This window comes from Corvus hawaiiensis, chromosome 9, assembly GCF_020740725.1.
Source record: "Corvus hawaiiensis isolate bCorHaw1 chromosome 9, bCorHaw1.pri.cur, whole genome shotgun sequence".
Classification (NCBI taxonomy): Eukaryota; Metazoa; Chordata; class Aves; order Passeriformes; family Corvidae; genus Corvus; species Corvus hawaiiensis.
In genome coordinates this window covers 21599506-21619428 of record NC_063221.1, presented here as the reverse complement: position 1 = coordinate 21619428, position 19923 = coordinate 21599506, and the positions used below count along the sequence as shown (strand labels likewise).

Here is a 19923-nt window from a genome sequence, read left to right as displayed (position 1 = left end):
ATAAAACAATCTCATTTTATACAGTAATATTAAATAGTGCTCAGCAAGCCATCTGTAAGTCCAGTGCTTTATGTGATCGGAATTGCCTTTTGTAATCACCTCTAGTTTTCTTTCCATCCTTTGATGCAATTGTGACTTTGTTGCTCCCCTGATATCAGAAATTCGCACTGGTCTATTCAAAGAGCTAGCTGGAAAGAAAAGAGATGCCTAGCAATAATGCAATGCTTCTTTTTTGAGTTCAGCTCTTCTTTCACAACTTCCATTTCACTTCTTTGCTAAAGAACTAGGTCTCTCAGTATGCCCACTGTGCAGCCTAACTTCTCCGAGTGTAGCAGAGCCTTCAGAAAGAAGCAGTGCAGGGACACATCTCAATCTTCCAGACCATCATGCAGCTCACCAAAACCAACAACAGAGCTTCAGGGACTTGTATTTAAGTAATAAATGTAATAGCTCTATGATGCAAGCTTTGGTCCACCAAACACTTGACTTAGGAAAGGTCCCTCCTATTGGGAGGGCTGGAAGATGTAAACTGAGACCAGTTTATGGTCTTTTAACCATCATTATATAAATATGTTGTGAAGGCAGACTGCACCCTTCCTGCCACAGCTTTGGGCAAGACACAAATTTTCAGAGGGAGAAATTTCTGACCATCCAGAAGGTCATCCCTCAGGCGCTCAAAAAAATCAAGTGTAAGCTTTTTCATAATATGGAAACAGGCAAAGACTGAAAGCATTTGCATATGGCTTAATACCATATTTTTCAAAAAGCAGTAATGTTGCTTGAGCCTTGGAAATTTAATAGTTATGTGCCCAGATTAATTTCTAGGGCATAAAGAATGCCAGTGTGAGCTTGGCCACTAAATTCCAAAGACCTAAGAGTCCCACAATCACTGCTTCCAGACACCTGTTTCTCTTCACCCCCAGTTTTTTCACTCTGCTAGAAATCACACAAGAAGAGTATCCTAACAAACATCAACAGCAGTGCTGGTACTTCTGACAGGAAGCAAATAATAGTAATACAGTTTTATTGAAACTCACATGTTATCTCACTGTGCTGAAAACATGCCATATACCAAATACTACAGCTGTTGTCATGGTCTTCTTCAGCAGAAACACAGAGTACGCAGCTACAGAAGTACCTCCAGGAACAGACATTAATTTTTATTTAGCACCTGGGCAGCAAAGCAAGAAGATCAAGCCAGGACCTCCATATAAATAGCACTAGAAAGAATAACAAGCACTTCAGGAGACTGCAATTATAAAGCAGCCTGCTCAACTGCAAAAATAACAGCAGGTAAAGATCACATGGGGAGAAGAGATGAAGAAGAAATAATGAAACAACATAAGAATGTTACATAGGAAAGGTGTAAAAAGAAATGTATAACGGAAAACAAGATTAAAAACCCTAAATGGAATATCCTGTGATATCTGGATATTTTCAAGCTATGCAGATGATGTTAAAATATACTAGATATACTTAAGAGCTCCCACTTTATCTGCCATGCAACAATTTTAGACATTACCTGGCCACTGCCTAACACTATATGTGCCCAAGTCAGCTGGCATATCTAAGTACTTATGAAGAATGTAAAAGTTCTGAACTTGATTCAAAAGCTGAATTCAATAAAATATTGCCATTGACTTGCCTGTGCTCCATTGTACCTCTACAGACCAAGAGGTTTCTCTGCTGTCAATGCCTATTAAAATTATACATAGATATAACGAACTATATATAAGTTCAACAAAGCAGTGTTGTACTGAAAATGTGAAATGATAGAAGCACAACCTAGTTCAACCAACAGCTGAAGTTTTCTCATAGAAAAAATGCAGGATGCCGCACAAAAATTTGGAGGAGGAGGGGGGAAAAATCATCAAAGAAAATCTGAGTTAAGAACTATAGTTTTGAAACAAAACTTTTTTTTTTACCAAAAAACCGCCAAAATCTGTCAAAATGCATGGTCAAAAATCTTTCCAAAGGAACAAAAAATATATAGTTCAAAGCTGCTTTTAAAAATACCTTGCTAAATAGGGACTGTAATTATCAAACATAGCACTTTAGTGTATTTAAACTCTTCCCAACACAATTTATACCTGCTGTTCCTTTAGATATTGACAGTCATCCTTATTTATTTTATACTGACATTATACTAGTGAAATTGTTCCCTCCTATATAATTTTTCCTTCTATAGCCTTCATACTAATTTCAGTTTTATTACCTTGAAAAGCTCTTCTACACTAGCAGGTATAGGAGTGTATGTATATATGCCTATGTATACATTGACCTATCTGTATGCAAGCAAAGAAAACCCAAATATATTTACTAAATAGTTTAGGAAATACAGCAGTGATATTTAACAGCAAGTATTGGTTCACTTATCTTCTTTAATTATTTGTAGGCTATTAAAAACCACATGGATTACAGAATTGCACCCTTTACAAAACTGTAGCCAAACTTACCATTAAAACAGAATAAATCTGTAAGACATTAGAGGAAAATACAGTATGCGTGTAACTGATTAGTGCTCTTCACGAAAAGAATTAGGAAACCCATCTGAAGATGTTTGTGGAAGAACAATGCTACCTAGAATTAACAGCTTCTTAATCCCACTGAAAATTCAATTCTGATGAGTATAGAGACCTGCTGATTTCTGAGTTCTTTTTCTATTTTTACATTACTCGGAAACTGAAACACGTTACACCTCTACCAGGTTGTCGCCCAGGAGGAAAAGTGGAAAATAAGATAACCTCCCATTATCCCGTCAATTTCCACCGAACAAGGACCAAGTTCTACGACCCCCTGATTCCGAAGGGATCCCGCAGAGGGGGCACGGCGGGGCGGGCACGGCGGGGCCCCCCCGTCCCGGTCCCAAGCCCCCGTCCCAGTCCCAGCCCTCGGCCCGCTCCCGGTCCCGCTCCCAGCCCCCGGCCCGGTCCCGGCCCCAGCCCCCGGTCCCAGCCCCCGGCCCGGTCCCGGCCCCAGCCCCCGGTCCCGGCCCCCGCTCCCAGCCCCCGGCCCCGGTCCCGGTTCCGCCCGCGGCGCTCCCGCTCCGGCGCGATGGCGCCACCTGCCGGCGCCGGCCGGGAGCGGCCGCGGGGCCCTGCCCGAGCCGCGGAGTGCGGGACAGCCCCAGCGCCGCCACTGCTCCTGCCAAGCCAAGGAACCGGGAGGCTGTCCGGCGACGTGAGCTGGCAGAATTAGTCCTAAAAGTGACTTATGAAACTTGAAATAACTACAAATATGTTGCACCTCGTACAGACTGAACGGGGATCTCGCAACAAACCCTGGCACTCTTTATTTTAAGGAAAGCCCACTGAGCTGAACAGCATCTACTTGCCAAACAAACAAATTACCTATTGGTTCATAAACTGGATCCCCTAAGGCTTCAGGACCACACAAGAGCACCTTTAATTCTTAAGCACATCAAATTGAAAATAGCTGGTGGAAAAGAAGAAAGGACAGGAAAGAGACACCAACACACGCACACACATGAAATAGATTGAGAGAACATTAGCTAGTAATATTCTCCAAATGAACCAATTACTCATAATTAGGAGGAATGCTTGTGTAACAGGCTAACACAAGTGGCCAATTTATTTATTTTTAGGAAAATAGTCATTGCTAGTAGTATCACAATTCTTCATAACAGAAGTATTAAATACAAAGCCTAATTCTCAACAGCAATGAAACTAGGATGGTTTTATGTGATGCTGCCTTTAATTCACTTCTTACAACCCTCAAGGGAAATATTCATCCTAATTTTTACCAACACTTTCTGCTGATACAGATCTTTTCCTCATGACAAGAACTGAAAAGGAGAAAGTGTTCCAGCTAGCTGTAGAGTTACAATCCAAGTTTAAGAGACACACTCCTAATTTATTACATGTTCTAAACCCTGCAAGGCTCCTCCTCCAAAGATGCAGGATTTCTTCTACTCCTTAATGTTGACTTTTTGCACTTCCATGGGGATTTAGACAAAACATAACCATCTGAAGCCTCAGAACCCCTAGACTGTCAGATTTTCTGCTAAAATTGGCAGCTACAGATCCAGTCAGGACTGAGGCAGCTGCAAGCCCTTTGAAGTGAATACAGCTTAGACTGAAACTGCTATGAAGAAAGGAAACAGCAGAGGAATCTTCTCTTTATTTTTTAAAGCTTTTACTCGCAAATATTCACCTACCACTACGTGGATAGAAAGAAAGCCTGTTCTCTTGGTTAATTAGTAGTTGTTCTCTATATGAGTCTCAGCCCAAGCCAGAGGAAACTTCAAAGGCCTCACTTGTCAAGCGTCTCGGCATGAGCTCCACGTGAAGCTGCCAGTTCTGATCTGGTTGCACAGCTATGGCTCACGCTGGGCTTGTGAGCAGATCTGTACAACCAAGTAATTGCTAAGCAATTGTGCAACAAAAGAACAAACTTCTATTGAAAAGATTTGGCAAAGTCACAGCAGTGGGCAAGATGAGAACTTGAACAGTCTGCCAGCACTACAATCCTGATACATGCTCATGCCTCACATGACAGCATCTTCTTTATCCATAATCTGTGTAATCAGTGGTTCACCTCTTTTGTTCATTTGGCTTTTAATGTCCTTATCTGCACGTGTGACACTTGCAGCTTTGAAACAAACAAATCAGATCTAACTCAGACTACTTAGGACTGTGTCAGAGTTGAGGTTTGGATTTCATTTTCTGGTTATGCTCTGTAACACAAACATTCTGTAACATTCTACTGCCACCAGGATGTAAAAGGAGAAGAAAAAAGGTATCAAGCTAACGTTGAGGGAAGACTAAACAGAGGCCATGACTCATAAAGGAATGAAGCCACGAGACTTCATCAAATATTAAACCAGTAACATCTTCACACTCAGTAACCAATACAAATTTTAATGTACTAGTAGCATATACTTGTGATCTACCAAATACTTCTTGGTAAATACTTCTTATAAACTCTTAAGGACTCAAGTTCAATTCTTACTACTTTCTTCTGCTTCATCAGGGCTTTTAAAACAATGTTGGGCATGAAAAAGGTTAGTCATAACTAATTTGGAAGGATTATTTCACTTTCAATAAGCTTGATTTAGTTCTCTCCCAATGAAACAAAAAAGAATAAACCAGGCTGTGATAGCCCCATCTTTCCCCAGCTGTTTTACTTGAGAGTGCCAACAGTCGTCACATTCCCAAAAGGCACAGAATGGTTTAACTGGTACTAAGAAGGTTAAGAATATTCTTTCATTCAGGAATCATTCTTACATTAATTTGGGACAATCAGTGGTAGTACCCATTCAAAAATCACGTAATTTTTGTTTTGCCTTCTCAACATGCTCAGAAATGGATGTGTGTAATGTTCATAATAGTCTTTTAAAAAAACCCAGAGTAACTAGTTCTTGTAGATCAGATGCTCCAAAACTGCATTTTTAAAAAGCATTAACATTTTCATTTAATAAATTCACTTCAAGCTGTAATTCTTAAATTTGTTGTAGCTAAACAGAGCTGTCATGCCAAGAAGTACTGACCTCAGAACTCTGTTTAAGGAATTTATTAAGGACTCCACATCACTGTCTATTACAAGCTCTACAACTTTTCAGTACTTTTTTCACAATCTCCATACTTTCTCCTCCATTAAAAACATATTGTCTATAAACTCTTTCCAAATGGTAACAAGACACTGAGAACTTAAGTACTTTTTAAAAAAATTGTAAAAAGGAGAACTATTCAGCTATCAAACCAGCATGCCCCCATCCCTTCCAATTTCACAGACTTAAGTGAAATTACCATGATAATATAATACAGATTTCATTAAATATCAGAACATTTCATAAGGATAATATTTCTCGCTGTGCATGAGTGTCCATTTCTCAACATGCTTCTATGAGTCCAGTCCAGTAGTGTCAGGCACCAAAATCCCTCCACTACTGGCACCAAACTAACACACACACACAAAAAAGCTGAAAATTCCAGCCATTCATTTCCTGTTTCAGAATGGTAAAGTCCTTCAAAATCTATTTCTCCTTTCAATTGTCCACAAATTAGAAACCCACATAGGTAAGTTTTCATGGTTTTTGACTAGCAAAATGTCTGTTACTTGCCAAGAGCTTTTTTTATTCGTCAGTGAAAAAACAAATTTAGTGTCACTAAGTATTGTTCTGTACTAAGGAATCACAAAATTGGCTTTCGATGTATATGGTATGTACTAACGCATATGATCCAGATATACATACAGTATGAAGGTAAAATACAAAATATGCTAAACCTTGTAGGGTATTTATAATTACAAGGACCAGAGTTACTGTTATCTTTAAAAGAAATAAAACTGCTATCCATTAGCTTGAGCAACAGTAAACAAGGCAGACAAGAATTTACATAAATTTATGTGTTGAAAAGTATTTAGTCCCTGACATAGCACAATATTTCAATCCTTTGTTTCCCCCTCCTACAGGGCAGTATCATCAAGCACAAAAGACACAACAGAAACAGAAGTACAACGTTAAATAAACCCTACAGAACAAGCACATCTTCCTTTACATCTTCCCAATAGGTGGCAACACAATCCCAAAAATACAAAGAAGTTTATACTTCCTTCTTCATGCACAAAGTAACGGAAGCCCTGTTACAACTTCAATCAATGAACTTGCACCAGTAATTTCAATCAAATGAATCACTGCATCTCAGGAACAGAAATTCTCAGGACAGTATAATGCCAAAGGCCAGAGAATTCAAAGAACTCAAACAAAGGATTTATAGAAAGCTAATTGTTATCGAACACCTAACTAATGGCTTATACCCAGAGCTTATCTGGGGGGGCAAACTACCATAAGCAGGAATTTCAGTAACAAAATATTTGAGCATTAAAGAAGAAATGTCAAGGAAGAAAGAAGATTCTAAACTACTTTTGTTGTTGATATCCACACCTTGGTCTTAAGCAGCATTTATTTACAAGCGTGAGGAAAGGAATGGGTACTTTTAAAGAATGTTTTCAGCTGACAACTTTATCACAGTAGGAGGTCCATACTAACTCCCTGATTCCTTGTAAGAAATGACAGAAAATCAGAGTTCTTTTTCCTTGGAAGTCACACAACTACTTTGCTTTTGTGGCACAAAGCTATACAAATCAAGTCTAAATAATGACTACTTACTTGCTTTCAAATCCAGCCACGTCCCGGTCCAAGGAAACCGTCTCTGTGGTGATCTCCACCTTCCTGACACTGCCAAAAAAGTCTGTAATCAGAACATTCTGAGGGTCGCGCTGGAACAGGTCCGTTCGGTGCCCAGGGGTGGAAACACACAAGCTTTTTGGACAGACCTGAAACTGCAAACCAAGATGAACAATCACATCCTGTCCCTCATTCATCAACAGTCTCTACACACGCCTTCCAAAACAAAACTACTGTTAAAATAAAAGATAAATGACACATGTAACTTGCATTAATTTCAGTACAAGCTCCATAGCTGAAAAAAATGGTTGAACAAACACATTAAAATGCATAAACATCTTGATTATGCATTTCTGAAAACCTTTTTCCTTACAAGGCCACTTGAGTTTAGAAATGCTCCTGTGAAAGCCAACCATCAATTACGTCTAACTGACAAATGCACAAATATATTTCTGAATATAGACACAGCAATGCTGCTATAACCTTCCAGAAGTCACAAGTAGGCATAAATTCTTCATATTTACCAAAGGGAGGCATGCAAAATTAAACAAGCTTTGATAAGTAGCTATGTTGAAGGCTTCATAAAGAAGCAAGAATCTACATTTTGACTGAAAATCAAAAAGAAAAATCCATAAGTCTTGTTTCTAGTTTACAGCCTAAGAATTAATGCAGAATTAGGATCTTCCAAGTATCAAAGGTGCTTTATTTACATTAAGTTCACAGACATCCTGTGACATGTACAAATTAACTATAAACCGTATTAATTATTTTACCCATGTATTTTGTCTACATAGCAGATCCCCTATACCCCGCACACACTGCAACACCTGAAAGACAAAACCAGCACTAACAAAAGCAGATGGAACAGTGACAGATTTGTTGCAGCATTTAGAACACTTGACAAGACAGGAAGCCTATTAAGTAACAAGTTTGTTATGTACCCAACAGACACTCTAGGCAATACAAATGCATTTTGGAGACAAAGCCATTTTGCACAAGTCCTACCACACTTGCCACAACAGAGACCACCTGGTAACAGCACAGGTTATGTAAGTTCTTCACATTCCAGCCACCAGAACATTTAACACAAGAGGTTTAATACAGAACTAAGAATGCCACACTCCACGTGGGTGCTCGTCTTAATCTTAAATTCTCCAAATGATTTTCACAAACAGGTCCATCAGCCACAGGATCTAGAGCTCATATGTTTATATTACATCATGGGTCAGCTCTTAGAAGGTTGCATTCTTATGACAAAACCACAGGTCTTAATCAGCTCAGTGCAGATGCAACTTGAATTATCCCAGATTATGACTGACAAAACCTGTGTTTCGGGCCATACTTCCCAGCAGAAATTTTGGGCTCAGCCTGACACAAAATGCACAGGCTTTTGTTGCTTTGGACAATAGAGCCCTACATTACAAAAAGTTTCCCAGAGAGGAACCAATCTACCTGGCTTTTCTTCATAGAGGACAGATTCTATCTCCCCATTCCTCCCTTTTGCCCTATTCCAGTTTCTCTTTGATCCCTTTTTATCTTAAGCCTGTAAGCATATGGCATTAGGCTGCTTGTCCAGGGAGACCTCAGCTCACTTTCACCTTTACCTGAAGCATACAAGCACACATAGACACTGAGCTCTTTTTTTAACGCTCCCAACTCTCCTGTTGGCTGCTATCACACAGCTGCTAAAGAAAAGACAGGGCAAATCAAATCCTTGTTATCCTCCCTGTGGTGAAAATGGACTAGACTCATCAGCATCACACTTCCCATACAAAAGCCATTTGTTAATGCACACAAACCCTCTAAAGTTTCCATTTTCACCAAAATGCTGACAATTTTCTCCAGCTCTGCTCCAATTAAGGGCACAAACATAAAAACTAAGTCTCTGAAGTAAACTATAAAAAGTAAGCATTTGTTTTAATCCCACTATTTGAAGCATAAATTTATGCTGCAGTTATACAAGTAAGTCTCTCTGCCAAGGTTTTGAGAGTCCAAAAAAACCACATCAGCACTGAAAGTGGGAAACTGACACTGCACCCAACTAATTCTAACCTGTCCTGCAACAGTTTACTACCACAACATGTATGAATTTGAACAAAAATATGCAATGGCAGTGAGAAGAAGACTTCAGTGTTAAAAACCTACCCATCCACTACCACTGTGAGAAAGGATTGCAAACCAATTATACCACAGCAGACTAACACTAATAACCGAAGTCTTCTAACAAAAAAAGGAGAAGGCAAACACTGGGTAAGTTAAACACATTTTTTCCTAGATCAATTTTTCCATATTTTTTAAAACTTTTTTTCAAACAGAGCTAAACAACTCCCCCAATTTTGTTATCTTGACTTTTCTTAACAACAATTTAGCTATTTCATGACAAATGACACCTCATTTAGAAATTTATTTGAATCTTATTTTTAAAGTTCAAATGTGTGACATTTCAATGTAGTCTTTATTTTCAGGGAATTGTGATCAAACCTAAAGTCAGTCATTTGCACAGCTTATGCGATCCCTTAGCAACACAGATGGAACAGGTGGGGAGTAGGTGGAGTGGATTATGAAAAATGATGTCTCATTCTTTACAGGAATGCAATATCCAAATCTTAGGTGGATGTGAAGAGAAGCTGTTTCAAGAGTGGTTAGAGAAAAGTAAAGAGGTAACGGGATACAAGTAGTATAACGAACATACAGTACTCCAAAAAGAGAAGACATTTGACATATCAGAGGATCAAACAACTAAAGATCATTTAATTTTAAAGCGAGGTAGTGAGTAATGTAAGTTACCCTGATCTTGGAAAGCATTAATTTAAAAAGTCAGAATTGTATAAGCAGTAGGTCTTTGTTCTTAAGCCAGCTAACACTAACAATGTATTCCAGTGCCAGAGTACCTCCTGTAACTGCTGGCAAAAAATAGGTTTATCTCCTTACCATGCACTAACCATATGTCACTTTGGAACTCTTAGATGAAGCCTTGAAAAGCACCCACTCAAAGTCAAGTGGTCACATTTGCCGAAATGTGTGCAATACATGATCACACAAAGGTCTGCGTTGGAAGAGACCTTAAAGATCATCTAGTTACACTTTCCTGCCAAGGGCAGGGACACTTCCCCCAAGACCAGGCCTCAAAGTCCCATCCAAGCTGGCCTTGAACAAATTATCACAAATCATGATATATTTGGGTCCCTTCTCCTCCACTCCCTGAGCAACAATCAGCAGATCGATAGATGATGACTTAAATGATGTAAGGAATTTACCAGCATGGATAACTCTCCTCAGCTCTCCCTGACTATTTGGCATATAAGCAAAAACACAGTCAGGTGTCTTCTCCTAAGAGTTCAAAAAGTAAACTACTTGGCCAGCTAAAAAATTTCTACACTTTTCACAATAATCAGATTAACATTCTGCTGGCCAGACCAGCTATACCACTTCCCAGAGAGTGTCTTACACAGTAGAAAGCACTGTTCCTTTTTATGACCTTTTATTATTAACACAAATTAAATTTCTGGTTTACAGTGACATTTGAATGAACAGGCTAGACAAAGATACTTAATCAATAAAGAACTTGCATATTTTTCTTTATCAAGATTTATTTTAAAGTTGTCTGTATCCCATAATTAGAAGGTATTAAATTATAGGACAGAATTTCATTCCCATAGAAGTAAAAGAACCTTGAATCTTAGCCACTGAATCAATTCTGTTATCAACATAAAATCTGCCAAGTGTGGGCTGTTTAGAGTGAATTCTAGCATACATGCAGCAGTCAGGCTAACACCATCCTCTGTAGACAGAGGGTGGCAAAAAACTTTTGGGCAGCTGCTCCTTTTACAGAAATGAATATATGACAATGTGTTCTGTATGTGGTGGCTCTTAGATCACTGATGTGGCACAGCAGGATTTACAGGTACAAGGTACCAAAGTATAATGTATGACTACAAAGAAACTAGCATTGAAACAGGTATAAAGGGTTAAGAGAGCAAATAAAATACAGTTACTTTTTATGTCACCTCACCAGTGTATACATCTCACTGCTAGAGAGGCATTTTCATAAATTTTGTCACATGTTATCTGGTTGGCTTCTTCTTTTCCTTCTGCTTCGTACCTGAGATCTACAATAATGTTTGCCTCAGCTATAATTAAGTCCAAACACTGATGGATTTGGACATATCTTGCTCTGGAATCTAAGCAAATATACAGATAAATCAGTCTCTGCAGGCATTTTTAAGTGCACAGTTAGAATTTTAACTGTTTAATCACCTTTGCAAAACACCACCAATGCCTGCTTTTCCACATCTGCAAAGTGTCTGCTATCCATTAAGCTGGTTTTAGAAGCTTCCTACTAAAATTTTTCATGTGCAAATGCTTCATTCTATTAAAATGAATATTTAATGAATACTTTATTATTTTTTCAATGAAAAATACAAAATCTGGCTAATTCTGGTTAATTTTTTCTGTAGCCAGCAAAGCACTTTCAAACGAGGACAATCCTTGAAGTGTTACACAACTACATTTAACAATGGCAAAAAAACCCTCCCTCCAAAGCTGCTTCCAAGAGAAACAGCAGGAGCATAAAAAGCATTTGAAGAACCCTACAGACAAAATAGATTAGTTTTGGAACTATTAAATGCATTAGGATATTCATGTATGTTGAGTATTCTACTTACTAGGTCATTCATATTTGTCTGACTGGCAGGATGAATTTCTTCCAAGAACTCTAACACATAGAACGTGTATCTGTCCATGAGATGAACGCCAATCCCCAGGTCAGGCTGATGCTTTAAAACAACACACAGCAGTTATTGGGCACTTGCAGGAGAGAACTCAGTATTCAGGAGAGGGAACAGAATGCAATAACACGTTACAAAAGTTATGCACAATTTTTTTTGTTCTTAGGCAAATTATGCAAAGAAAATAGCTAGCTGTGAAGAAACCTACTCCTGATACGCTGAACGATGCAGTTTATCTATAAACTGTATCCTGGTAGTATCTGTGTTTCCCAAAAAGCAGGGAACCATTTCTGAATGGTCCAGCATGGATTTGTGGACTTTGAAAACAGGGCCGGGAGAGCCAGCGTATCTTACAGCAGTGCAGGGGTTCAGGTAATCCTGACTTGCTGCTTCTGGTCTAGCTGGGATCTCTCCTACTGCTCTTTCTGTAATTCAGCTGGGATATAATTACAGCACGTGAAAGTTACTGTTTTGTTTTCTTTTATATCAAGTGTAGTAAGTCCTAATTGAATACTCCTCACACTCATCTCTGAGCAGTCTTCCAATAAGATTCCTTGCTATCCTATGCAATGCATAAACTGGTCACCAAGGACAGAAATCCATTGTTAGCCTGGTTCTTTGGGACAGCACACAAAAACAAGCAGGAACGGTACACTTACAAGTTTTGTCAAACCCACACTAAATACCTTATACATTCAGCAATTAGAAGGGAAATTTTTAGTTAAAAGTCAGTAGGAATTGTGCTTTTAACTAAGGCATTCTGAAAATTGTCTTCAGGATCACATAAATCTACTTACTGATAAAGAATCTTCTCCTACTTGGCTGCTAGCCAAGGCCATTATATTGGGTGAATAAAACCGTTCATACATGGATGCTCCTTGACAAGTATCAATAATAAACAACAATTCATTGTACCTGAAAGAAATAAAACAGCCTCCTTACCCATTTCTGCTTAAACACCATATACATACTTTGCTTTTTAGTTACCAGGGCAGCTGCTCAGAAACTAAGAACAGGAGCTCACCCTGATCAGTTTTAAGATGCCAGTTTGGCCAAAGCAATACATTTGAGCAGCTCTAACTGCAGGAAGCTGAAAGCAAAAACTAAAATTCTGCTTTGTGAATGCAAACTCTTGCACAGCTTTAGGGACAACAAACAGTATCACTGCTGCAGGTAAGCAAGGCCAACCAGTAAGACACACTTAAAGAGTATGTTCAGGATATTCAGTATTCAATATCTAAATAATGCTTATTTCTTACCTCCTTTTCTGCCACATTTGTTCAAAGGCATCAGCAAGTTCTACATTTGTAATTTCTTCAGAATCTTGAAATTTTAGGAAACCATTTCCACCATGGCCTGACAGAAAAATCGGAAGTTAGGCAAGTATGTAGGTTAAAGGAAGATATTCAGCCTGGTTGATCATTTTTCTCAAACAAGGTAAACACAATTCTCTTTCTCCAGAGAGAGTCCAGCAAAATAAAATATTAGTACAGTAAGCACAGTACACATACACCATTTCAACTGGAAACAACACTGCCCTAGTACTGCTTTACAGGCATTTTTTCTTAATTAGTATGACACGCTAAAACCAGAAAAAAATCTTTTGGTCGATCCTTTTGTTCATTTGGACTACTGATGCTTTCAACAAACCCATCCAACTGAGCAAGCATCAATAAATTGTACACAGAAACCTGCAATTACCTGTCATGTATATTAGAATATTGCTTCTGTCATCAGAAAGAAGACGTTTAGATCGTGGTGTGCTTGGTGGGATTCTTCCCGTTAAAACACGCAAGAAATTTTCAACAGTAACCTATGAATAGAAGCATAAAGTAATTTTTTTTAAGATAAAAGTACTGATCAGCTTTTGGCTGGGTTACAGAAATTAAATAATGGAACACTAAAATATGCAGGGTATCTAACCAGACATAGTATGGCATGGTATAAACTGCATAAACAGATATTTTCTGTGTAAGGTTTTACTTCAGGTTAAGAATCATGTGGCAGCTTTTACTTTATTCCACTAACATCAGCCTGTTGCTTAATTATATCCAGTAAGTCTACCACCATTATAATTTTAATACATTTACATTTATCTAAAAACCCGTCAGCATATAGCTTCATTGTGCCAAAGCTGCTCCTGTACTCACAAAATGCTCCAATGTTAGTGTGTGTTACCATGGAAAAACAAAAGTTTAAATTCCCTCTGCAACTCAGGAAAGAAAAAACAAGATTAATTCAATTACATAAGTCTGAGTGATCAGATAAGCTCCATCTGAGTGGTGACTGCAGACATCCTATAAAACACCATCTCCTCTTTAAGTACACGTACACAGCTCAAATGCCAGCAACAAATCCATACTCAGGAAAAAATATGATTAAAAGAATGTAGCTCTATTCCAGTTCTGTGTCTTCACTTCCTTGTATAATGCTTCAGAGAAATAAAACATCCACTATATACTTAAATGCAATCCAATAAACCTTTAGCAATAATTCTACAGCACTACTAAATCAAGAAACTGATGTGTAATTTTATCTCAACTGGTAAAGACACTGCCTGGTATGAAGGAATATTACATGAAAAGAAAGGTGACGGAATGCAGATTTTTATACAGTAATTGCTTTCCACTAATGATTAGGTTATGGCTTTTCTTTTATTTTAAGATCATATGCTTAAGATTAGGAATTTAAGTAAATTTACCTAATAAACAATTCACTTGCACACCAAAATTTTCACAGTGATTTTTGTGTTGGCAAGATGAGACACTGAACAGTCATTCCCAAAGAAATTTCCGTAATATGATTCTACTCCATTATTTAAAATAGGCAGTATACTAAACATGTTTCTAGTATAATAACTTCAAATACAAACTCAAATATCAAGGAGGGGAGGAGTATACATTTTAAACTCATCAGCTGATAATAAAAGCCCTGCCCAAAACCAGTAATATGAACAGAAAGACTTTCTCAGACTTCACAGATGCTGCATAAATCTTTAAACCAACACTAAAAAATAAAGACCCAGTGTTTTAATTAAAGCACAGTTACCTCATAGCTTCTATAATCCACTTCCACATCATCTCCATAGACATTTAGCTCCATGTTTTTATGACTAAACACAGTAGCTGGTTTGGGATTTCTGGGATTACATGCCATATCATCTGCCAGCATCAAGACAATGTGACTATGGAAAATAAGAAAAAAAAACATTTCAGCCATTCTACTTTCACATAACAGTCAAAGAGAAATTAGAACAACACTGTTCAACAATTACGACAATAGCTCAAACCCCTCCAAAACAACCAACCCCAAGAATCATGATAAATGTTTATTTTTAAGATGTGATTCCAGGCTCGCTCTCTCTCTCTCTCTCTAGGTCTTCTCCAATGTCTTGGAGAGTATTCTTGACTGTAATCTAAAGCATCGCTGGCTTTTTGAGATTAATTCCAAATCTTTGGATATGGATAAGAAATGGATCTTGCTACTGAACAACAGAAATCTCAGTCACACCGTAGTTCTTGCAGCATTTCTAAAACCGACACCTGTTTTGACTTTAATGGCGAAGACAGATGCAAAGCAGATGAGAGCTCTCAGGTAAGGGCAGGACTAGTGACAGAGTTTCTGAGGCAGTGCCAAGGGCACCTGTGCTTCAAAAGCTGCACAGGAGAGAGAACAGCTGCTTCTGAATGACATGTGCAAGCACAAAAGGCATCTTTGTATGCCTTTCAGCCCACAGCACTTCCGCAATGCATTCCCTTGGATTTATAACCTCAAAATCCATCTAAAAATTGAGTTTCAAAATCCTCTCTTTCAAAAACCAGAAAGTCACTCCTTTTTTTCTTTTTTTTTCTTTTTTTCTATAATAAACACAGGGAGCAGGATGATGCTGCCATTGCACTCATAGTTTGTGGATACAAAACTACAGCTAGCAAGAATTTCTCTTGCTCCTTTCCGTGAGATACTTTTCTCTCTCACAGAAGATGTTAGCAGAGTTCTATAAACTGTGAACACCTGCGACCTTGTAGAACTATGTTTATGGTACAGTAGAAAAATATTTTGACAATGGATGTTTTAGGATTATAGCCAATCCACCCAGGGGGTGGCTGATCCTTTGTCCAACTAGACTACGAAGAAAAAAGTCTATTAAAGAGTTTGTAAAATGATTAAATAAATCAATCTTGCTGCACAATTCCTGCCTGCTGGATCTCTCTCCTCTCCTCCCTATGGCTGCAGGATACAGTAACAATAGCTGAGTGGGAGCTAACTGGGGACTCCAATTGTCCACTTTTGGACTTGGACAAAAAAAATGCTATACAAATTTAATCCCCCAGAATATGCATTTTTCAGTGATGAAGCAGGCCACACTTCTTTAGGCACACATGCTGGAGAAACTACCAGTCCTCTAAATTACATTAAAAACCAGGACCACCAGGAATTCCATAGGAGCCTATGGTACATAGAGCCTATTACACAACCGTCAGTGGTGCCTTAAATTCACTTCCACAGTTCTGACAGAAGTAAATTACATTCTGGAACAGCTGGATGGAACTGTGCCAACACCCCTTGAAGTTCCAGTAGGAACACAAAGAAAAGACACTTCAGAACCTTCCTACTCCTGTTGTCAAAGAAGAGATACTGTTCTAACCCTTGTGCTGTCACTAGAGCTAAAACACAATTTGTATGGACAAAAAACCTGATTTCTCTAAAAAAAAAATCATACAAAATGGATTTTTTCAAGGCAACTGAAAATATATAGAAGTTGCTCTGTTCAGAGCCTTTAAAGACTCAGTATAGTTACAGATGTGGAAGCCTTACATCTCAGTACAGTCACAGCTACCAACATCTCCACACTGAAAGGAAATTAAAGTACAGCAAGACTCATCTCTCACAGCAGTGCTGTCACTGCTGAATGCAATTAGGAATTTTCACATTACACTTTCACCAATTTGCTAAGTGGTACATTTTAGTGGCCAGATCTAATTAGCCTGCTCCAAGTGGAAATTTTATTATGTAACATGTTGCTTTTCCTTTTGAACAACATTGCTGCACTTTTCACCACATTGATGTGATTGCATTCTTCCTTTTTACTTTTATCCAGTTAAACTGGGAAGATAAATGTATTTCTACATTGCTTCAGACAGTATGAGAACTTTAACAGCACATTTGCAAGGAATTGGATTCACCAAGATTCCCTCACCTATCAGGAATGCCCAGTCTCTTGACACTTCTGTACACTGAAAGAGTATTTGCCACATGACGATAATTAAACCAGAAGCGAGAGGTACACACCTTGAAAGGAAACAAAAAGTGTAAAGATACAAATTGGCCCAGCTCATTGCATCAGAAGAACGTGATTACAGGAATATTAAAAAAATAGTAACTATTCAGAAAGGATATAGTAACACCAAGAAACTCATGATATAAGCTATATAAATCTTTGTTGTACCAAGCAAAAAATACTGAAAATAAAAGTTAAAAAAAAAGCTCTTAGCATACTGATGACTGAAAAAATTGTCATAAACCATTACTAAATATAGAAAGTGGCACTTTAGGGAATAATTCAGCAACAGTAGGTGGATAAATTTTTTCATTTGCTTTCTCCTTATCAAATGGAAGAATAATCAAAGGAAGAGTTCTCATCTCAATAGCAAACCCATTCTGGGAGCATTCTTCCACAAAGGCACAAGTGAATTAATTCATGCAGAAGCCACACACAGGGGAAAATGCACTGAGAACATTTGCATTTAAGGAGTCAAATAAAGTAAGAGAAAAATGAGCTCCAGCCAAAATCTGAATACAAATTCTCAGAAACCTCATGCAAGTCCAATTTCTACTGTTCTAACAGGCAAGGGGTCAGGGCTCAGTCATTCCCTTTACTTAAACACTCCCTAAATCAGGTTCTGATTCAGAGGTTTCAAAAGCTTCTAAAAGAGGTGATTTTAAAACCACAAAAACAGAGATGCTGGAAAAAGCATTTTGATAGTTTTTTAATTTTTCAGCTCTAAATGTAGAGCTGTAAGTTACACTACATAGCATCTCTTTCTCTACTCTTTTCATAAAAAGAACTCAGTTGTAGCTTAAATAATAATAAAAATTCAGCCTGAAAGGATCCCCTTGTATTTGATCACCCTGTCGGTTAGAGATTCCCAAAAAGCCTACAGTAATCAGTCCATGAGGACATTTGCCTTTCAGCAAGATTTAAAGTTCTGAAAACAAACTGTCCAATTTAGCTGAGACATTTCAAGGTACTATCATCTGCCCCTTGCCTCCATTACCTCTCTTACAATACAATGGAAAATGTGACTAAGCTTCAAATATAGTTATCCACACTGCAGCACATTAATTCAAGCTATTGATGAGGTGAGATTGCAGTATGATCCCAGGTTTGAAGTGCCTGACAGCAGTAAACCCCTCCCTGTTTTACTGCTTAGAAATTAGTAGCAATTGTTACAAAACTTAATGATAAACCACTGAGAAAATAAAACAAGCAGAAAATCTGTTCAGGACAGAAAGTATAGGTCCTTGGACCTAATTTTCCACCTTCTTTGTGTGTTTTTATGGGTACTAATAAGAGCATCTATTTGTTAATAGTATTAAAATAGTATGCTATGTTTTAATAATTTCAAGTTTGTACATTGTAGAATATACAAACTATTCTCTCTAATTCAATTAGTTACTGTTAACTTTCCTTTTTTTATTGTTCAGTTTTAGTATATGGAAAACAAACAGCTGCTATTGAGTAATTACAATAGTGTTCTGAAACAAATTAGTCATTAAGACCTGAATTGCGATTAAGAACCAATTGTGCAGCATGATTCAAAGCTAATAAAAGTTACATGGCAAAGAAAAAAAGAATTAGGGTAAGAACAGTTGATCTAAACACTGTGTTGCCTGAATTGATTTTATTCCCAGCCTGTTATCACAAGTTAACATATTGAAAAAGAACAAAAATGAGATATAAATTCTACCTTTCTTGTCAAAGAGACCAAAATTCCCAAAATCTTTTTTTCAACATGCAGTATGCTAATTTAACTATTTTAATGCTTTCAGAACTTTTGTTTTATGAATCCTGCTATGTAGCCAGTCACACTGAGTGCTTGAAATTCAGTCATATTGAAAAGATAATTTCATTACAGTCTAATAAATTTGCAGGCACAATTTCATATTTATTAATTTCCAAATGTTTATCTTTCCATTTATTTCAAATAACCAGGACTCTTAAATGACTGTTGCAATTATGGCTCCTGATGAAAAATTGTCGACTTTACTGGAGGAAAACAACCTGGACCATGCTTACCAAAACTGCCCAGTTATTTGTATGCCCACTTCTAAGAAACTGTTCTGCTTGATCCTGAAAGATGAACAAAATTTTAGATTTTTCAGTAATAAGAAAGAAACGACCACTCATAGTTTTGTTATTTCCACCATAGCGTTCAATGCATATGTTTACCACATATTAACACTGAATAAACCTTAGAAAACCTACAAGAGATGTATTTTTCTTAGTATTTGCACATTTCATGTGAATTAACCCCTCCAAATCTTTCCCTGAAACTTGCTACAGAACAAAGAGGAACTATTAGTCACTTACATCTCAGTTAAAACCAAAAACCTGCACACCTCTACTCCAAAGGACACTCCAAGAACAAAATAATATGATTTATTGACCTACAGTTTCATCCTTAACGAGAAAAGAGGCTTAGATTCAATTCAATTCTATTTTCAAAAGCAGGTGAGTGAACCTGCAGTTTTAACCCACTTTAAATCCAACGTGGTTACATTTATCTTCCAAAATTGGGATCTATGACAGCAACCTTCTGTATAATCTGTGTTCTCCATAGCTCCCACTTTCCTTTGCAGGTGAGAGGGCCCTTTCTCCTTAAAAGAGAACATAAATCAGGACACAAAAAGGGGCTAAGACTTTGCAGAGGTATGGGAATAAGTCTGTCACAGGGCAACAATCCAAACCTGCTGACTCTTAAATCAGACTCTATTAACTCTGAGGAGTTCCGGGATGATGCTTGTGGTCTTATACAAAACACGCAGTAA

The 19923-nt window shown here is 37.8% G+C and overlaps 1 protein-coding gene across 2 annotated transcripts in view; it reads right to left on the bottom strand.

Moving 5' to 3' along the window:
* Positions 1 to 19923, bottom strand: part of PIGK (phosphatidylinositol glycan anchor biosynthesis class K) — a 65198-nt gene that overhangs the window by 44200 nt on the left and 1075 nt on the right. For both annotated transcript variants that reach the window (XM_048313364.1, XM_048313363.1), the window contains exons 2-9: positions 19172 to 19225; positions 17072 to 17163; positions 14923 to 15058; positions 13576 to 13687; positions 13134 to 13230; positions 12672 to 12789; positions 11812 to 11922; positions 7130 to 7302 (exon numbers count right to left, since the gene is read on the bottom strand). In XM_048313364.1, coding sequence (XP_048169321.1) covers positions 7130 to 7302; positions 11812 to 11922; positions 12672 to 12789; positions 13134 to 13230; positions 13576 to 13687; positions 14923 to 15058; positions 17072 to 17163; positions 19172 to 19225 — 893 coding nt within the window. The remainder of the gene's footprint in view (positions 1 to 7129; positions 7303 to 11811; positions 11923 to 12671; positions 12790 to 13133; positions 13231 to 13575; positions 13688 to 14922; positions 15059 to 17071; positions 17164 to 19171; positions 19226 to 19923) is intronic.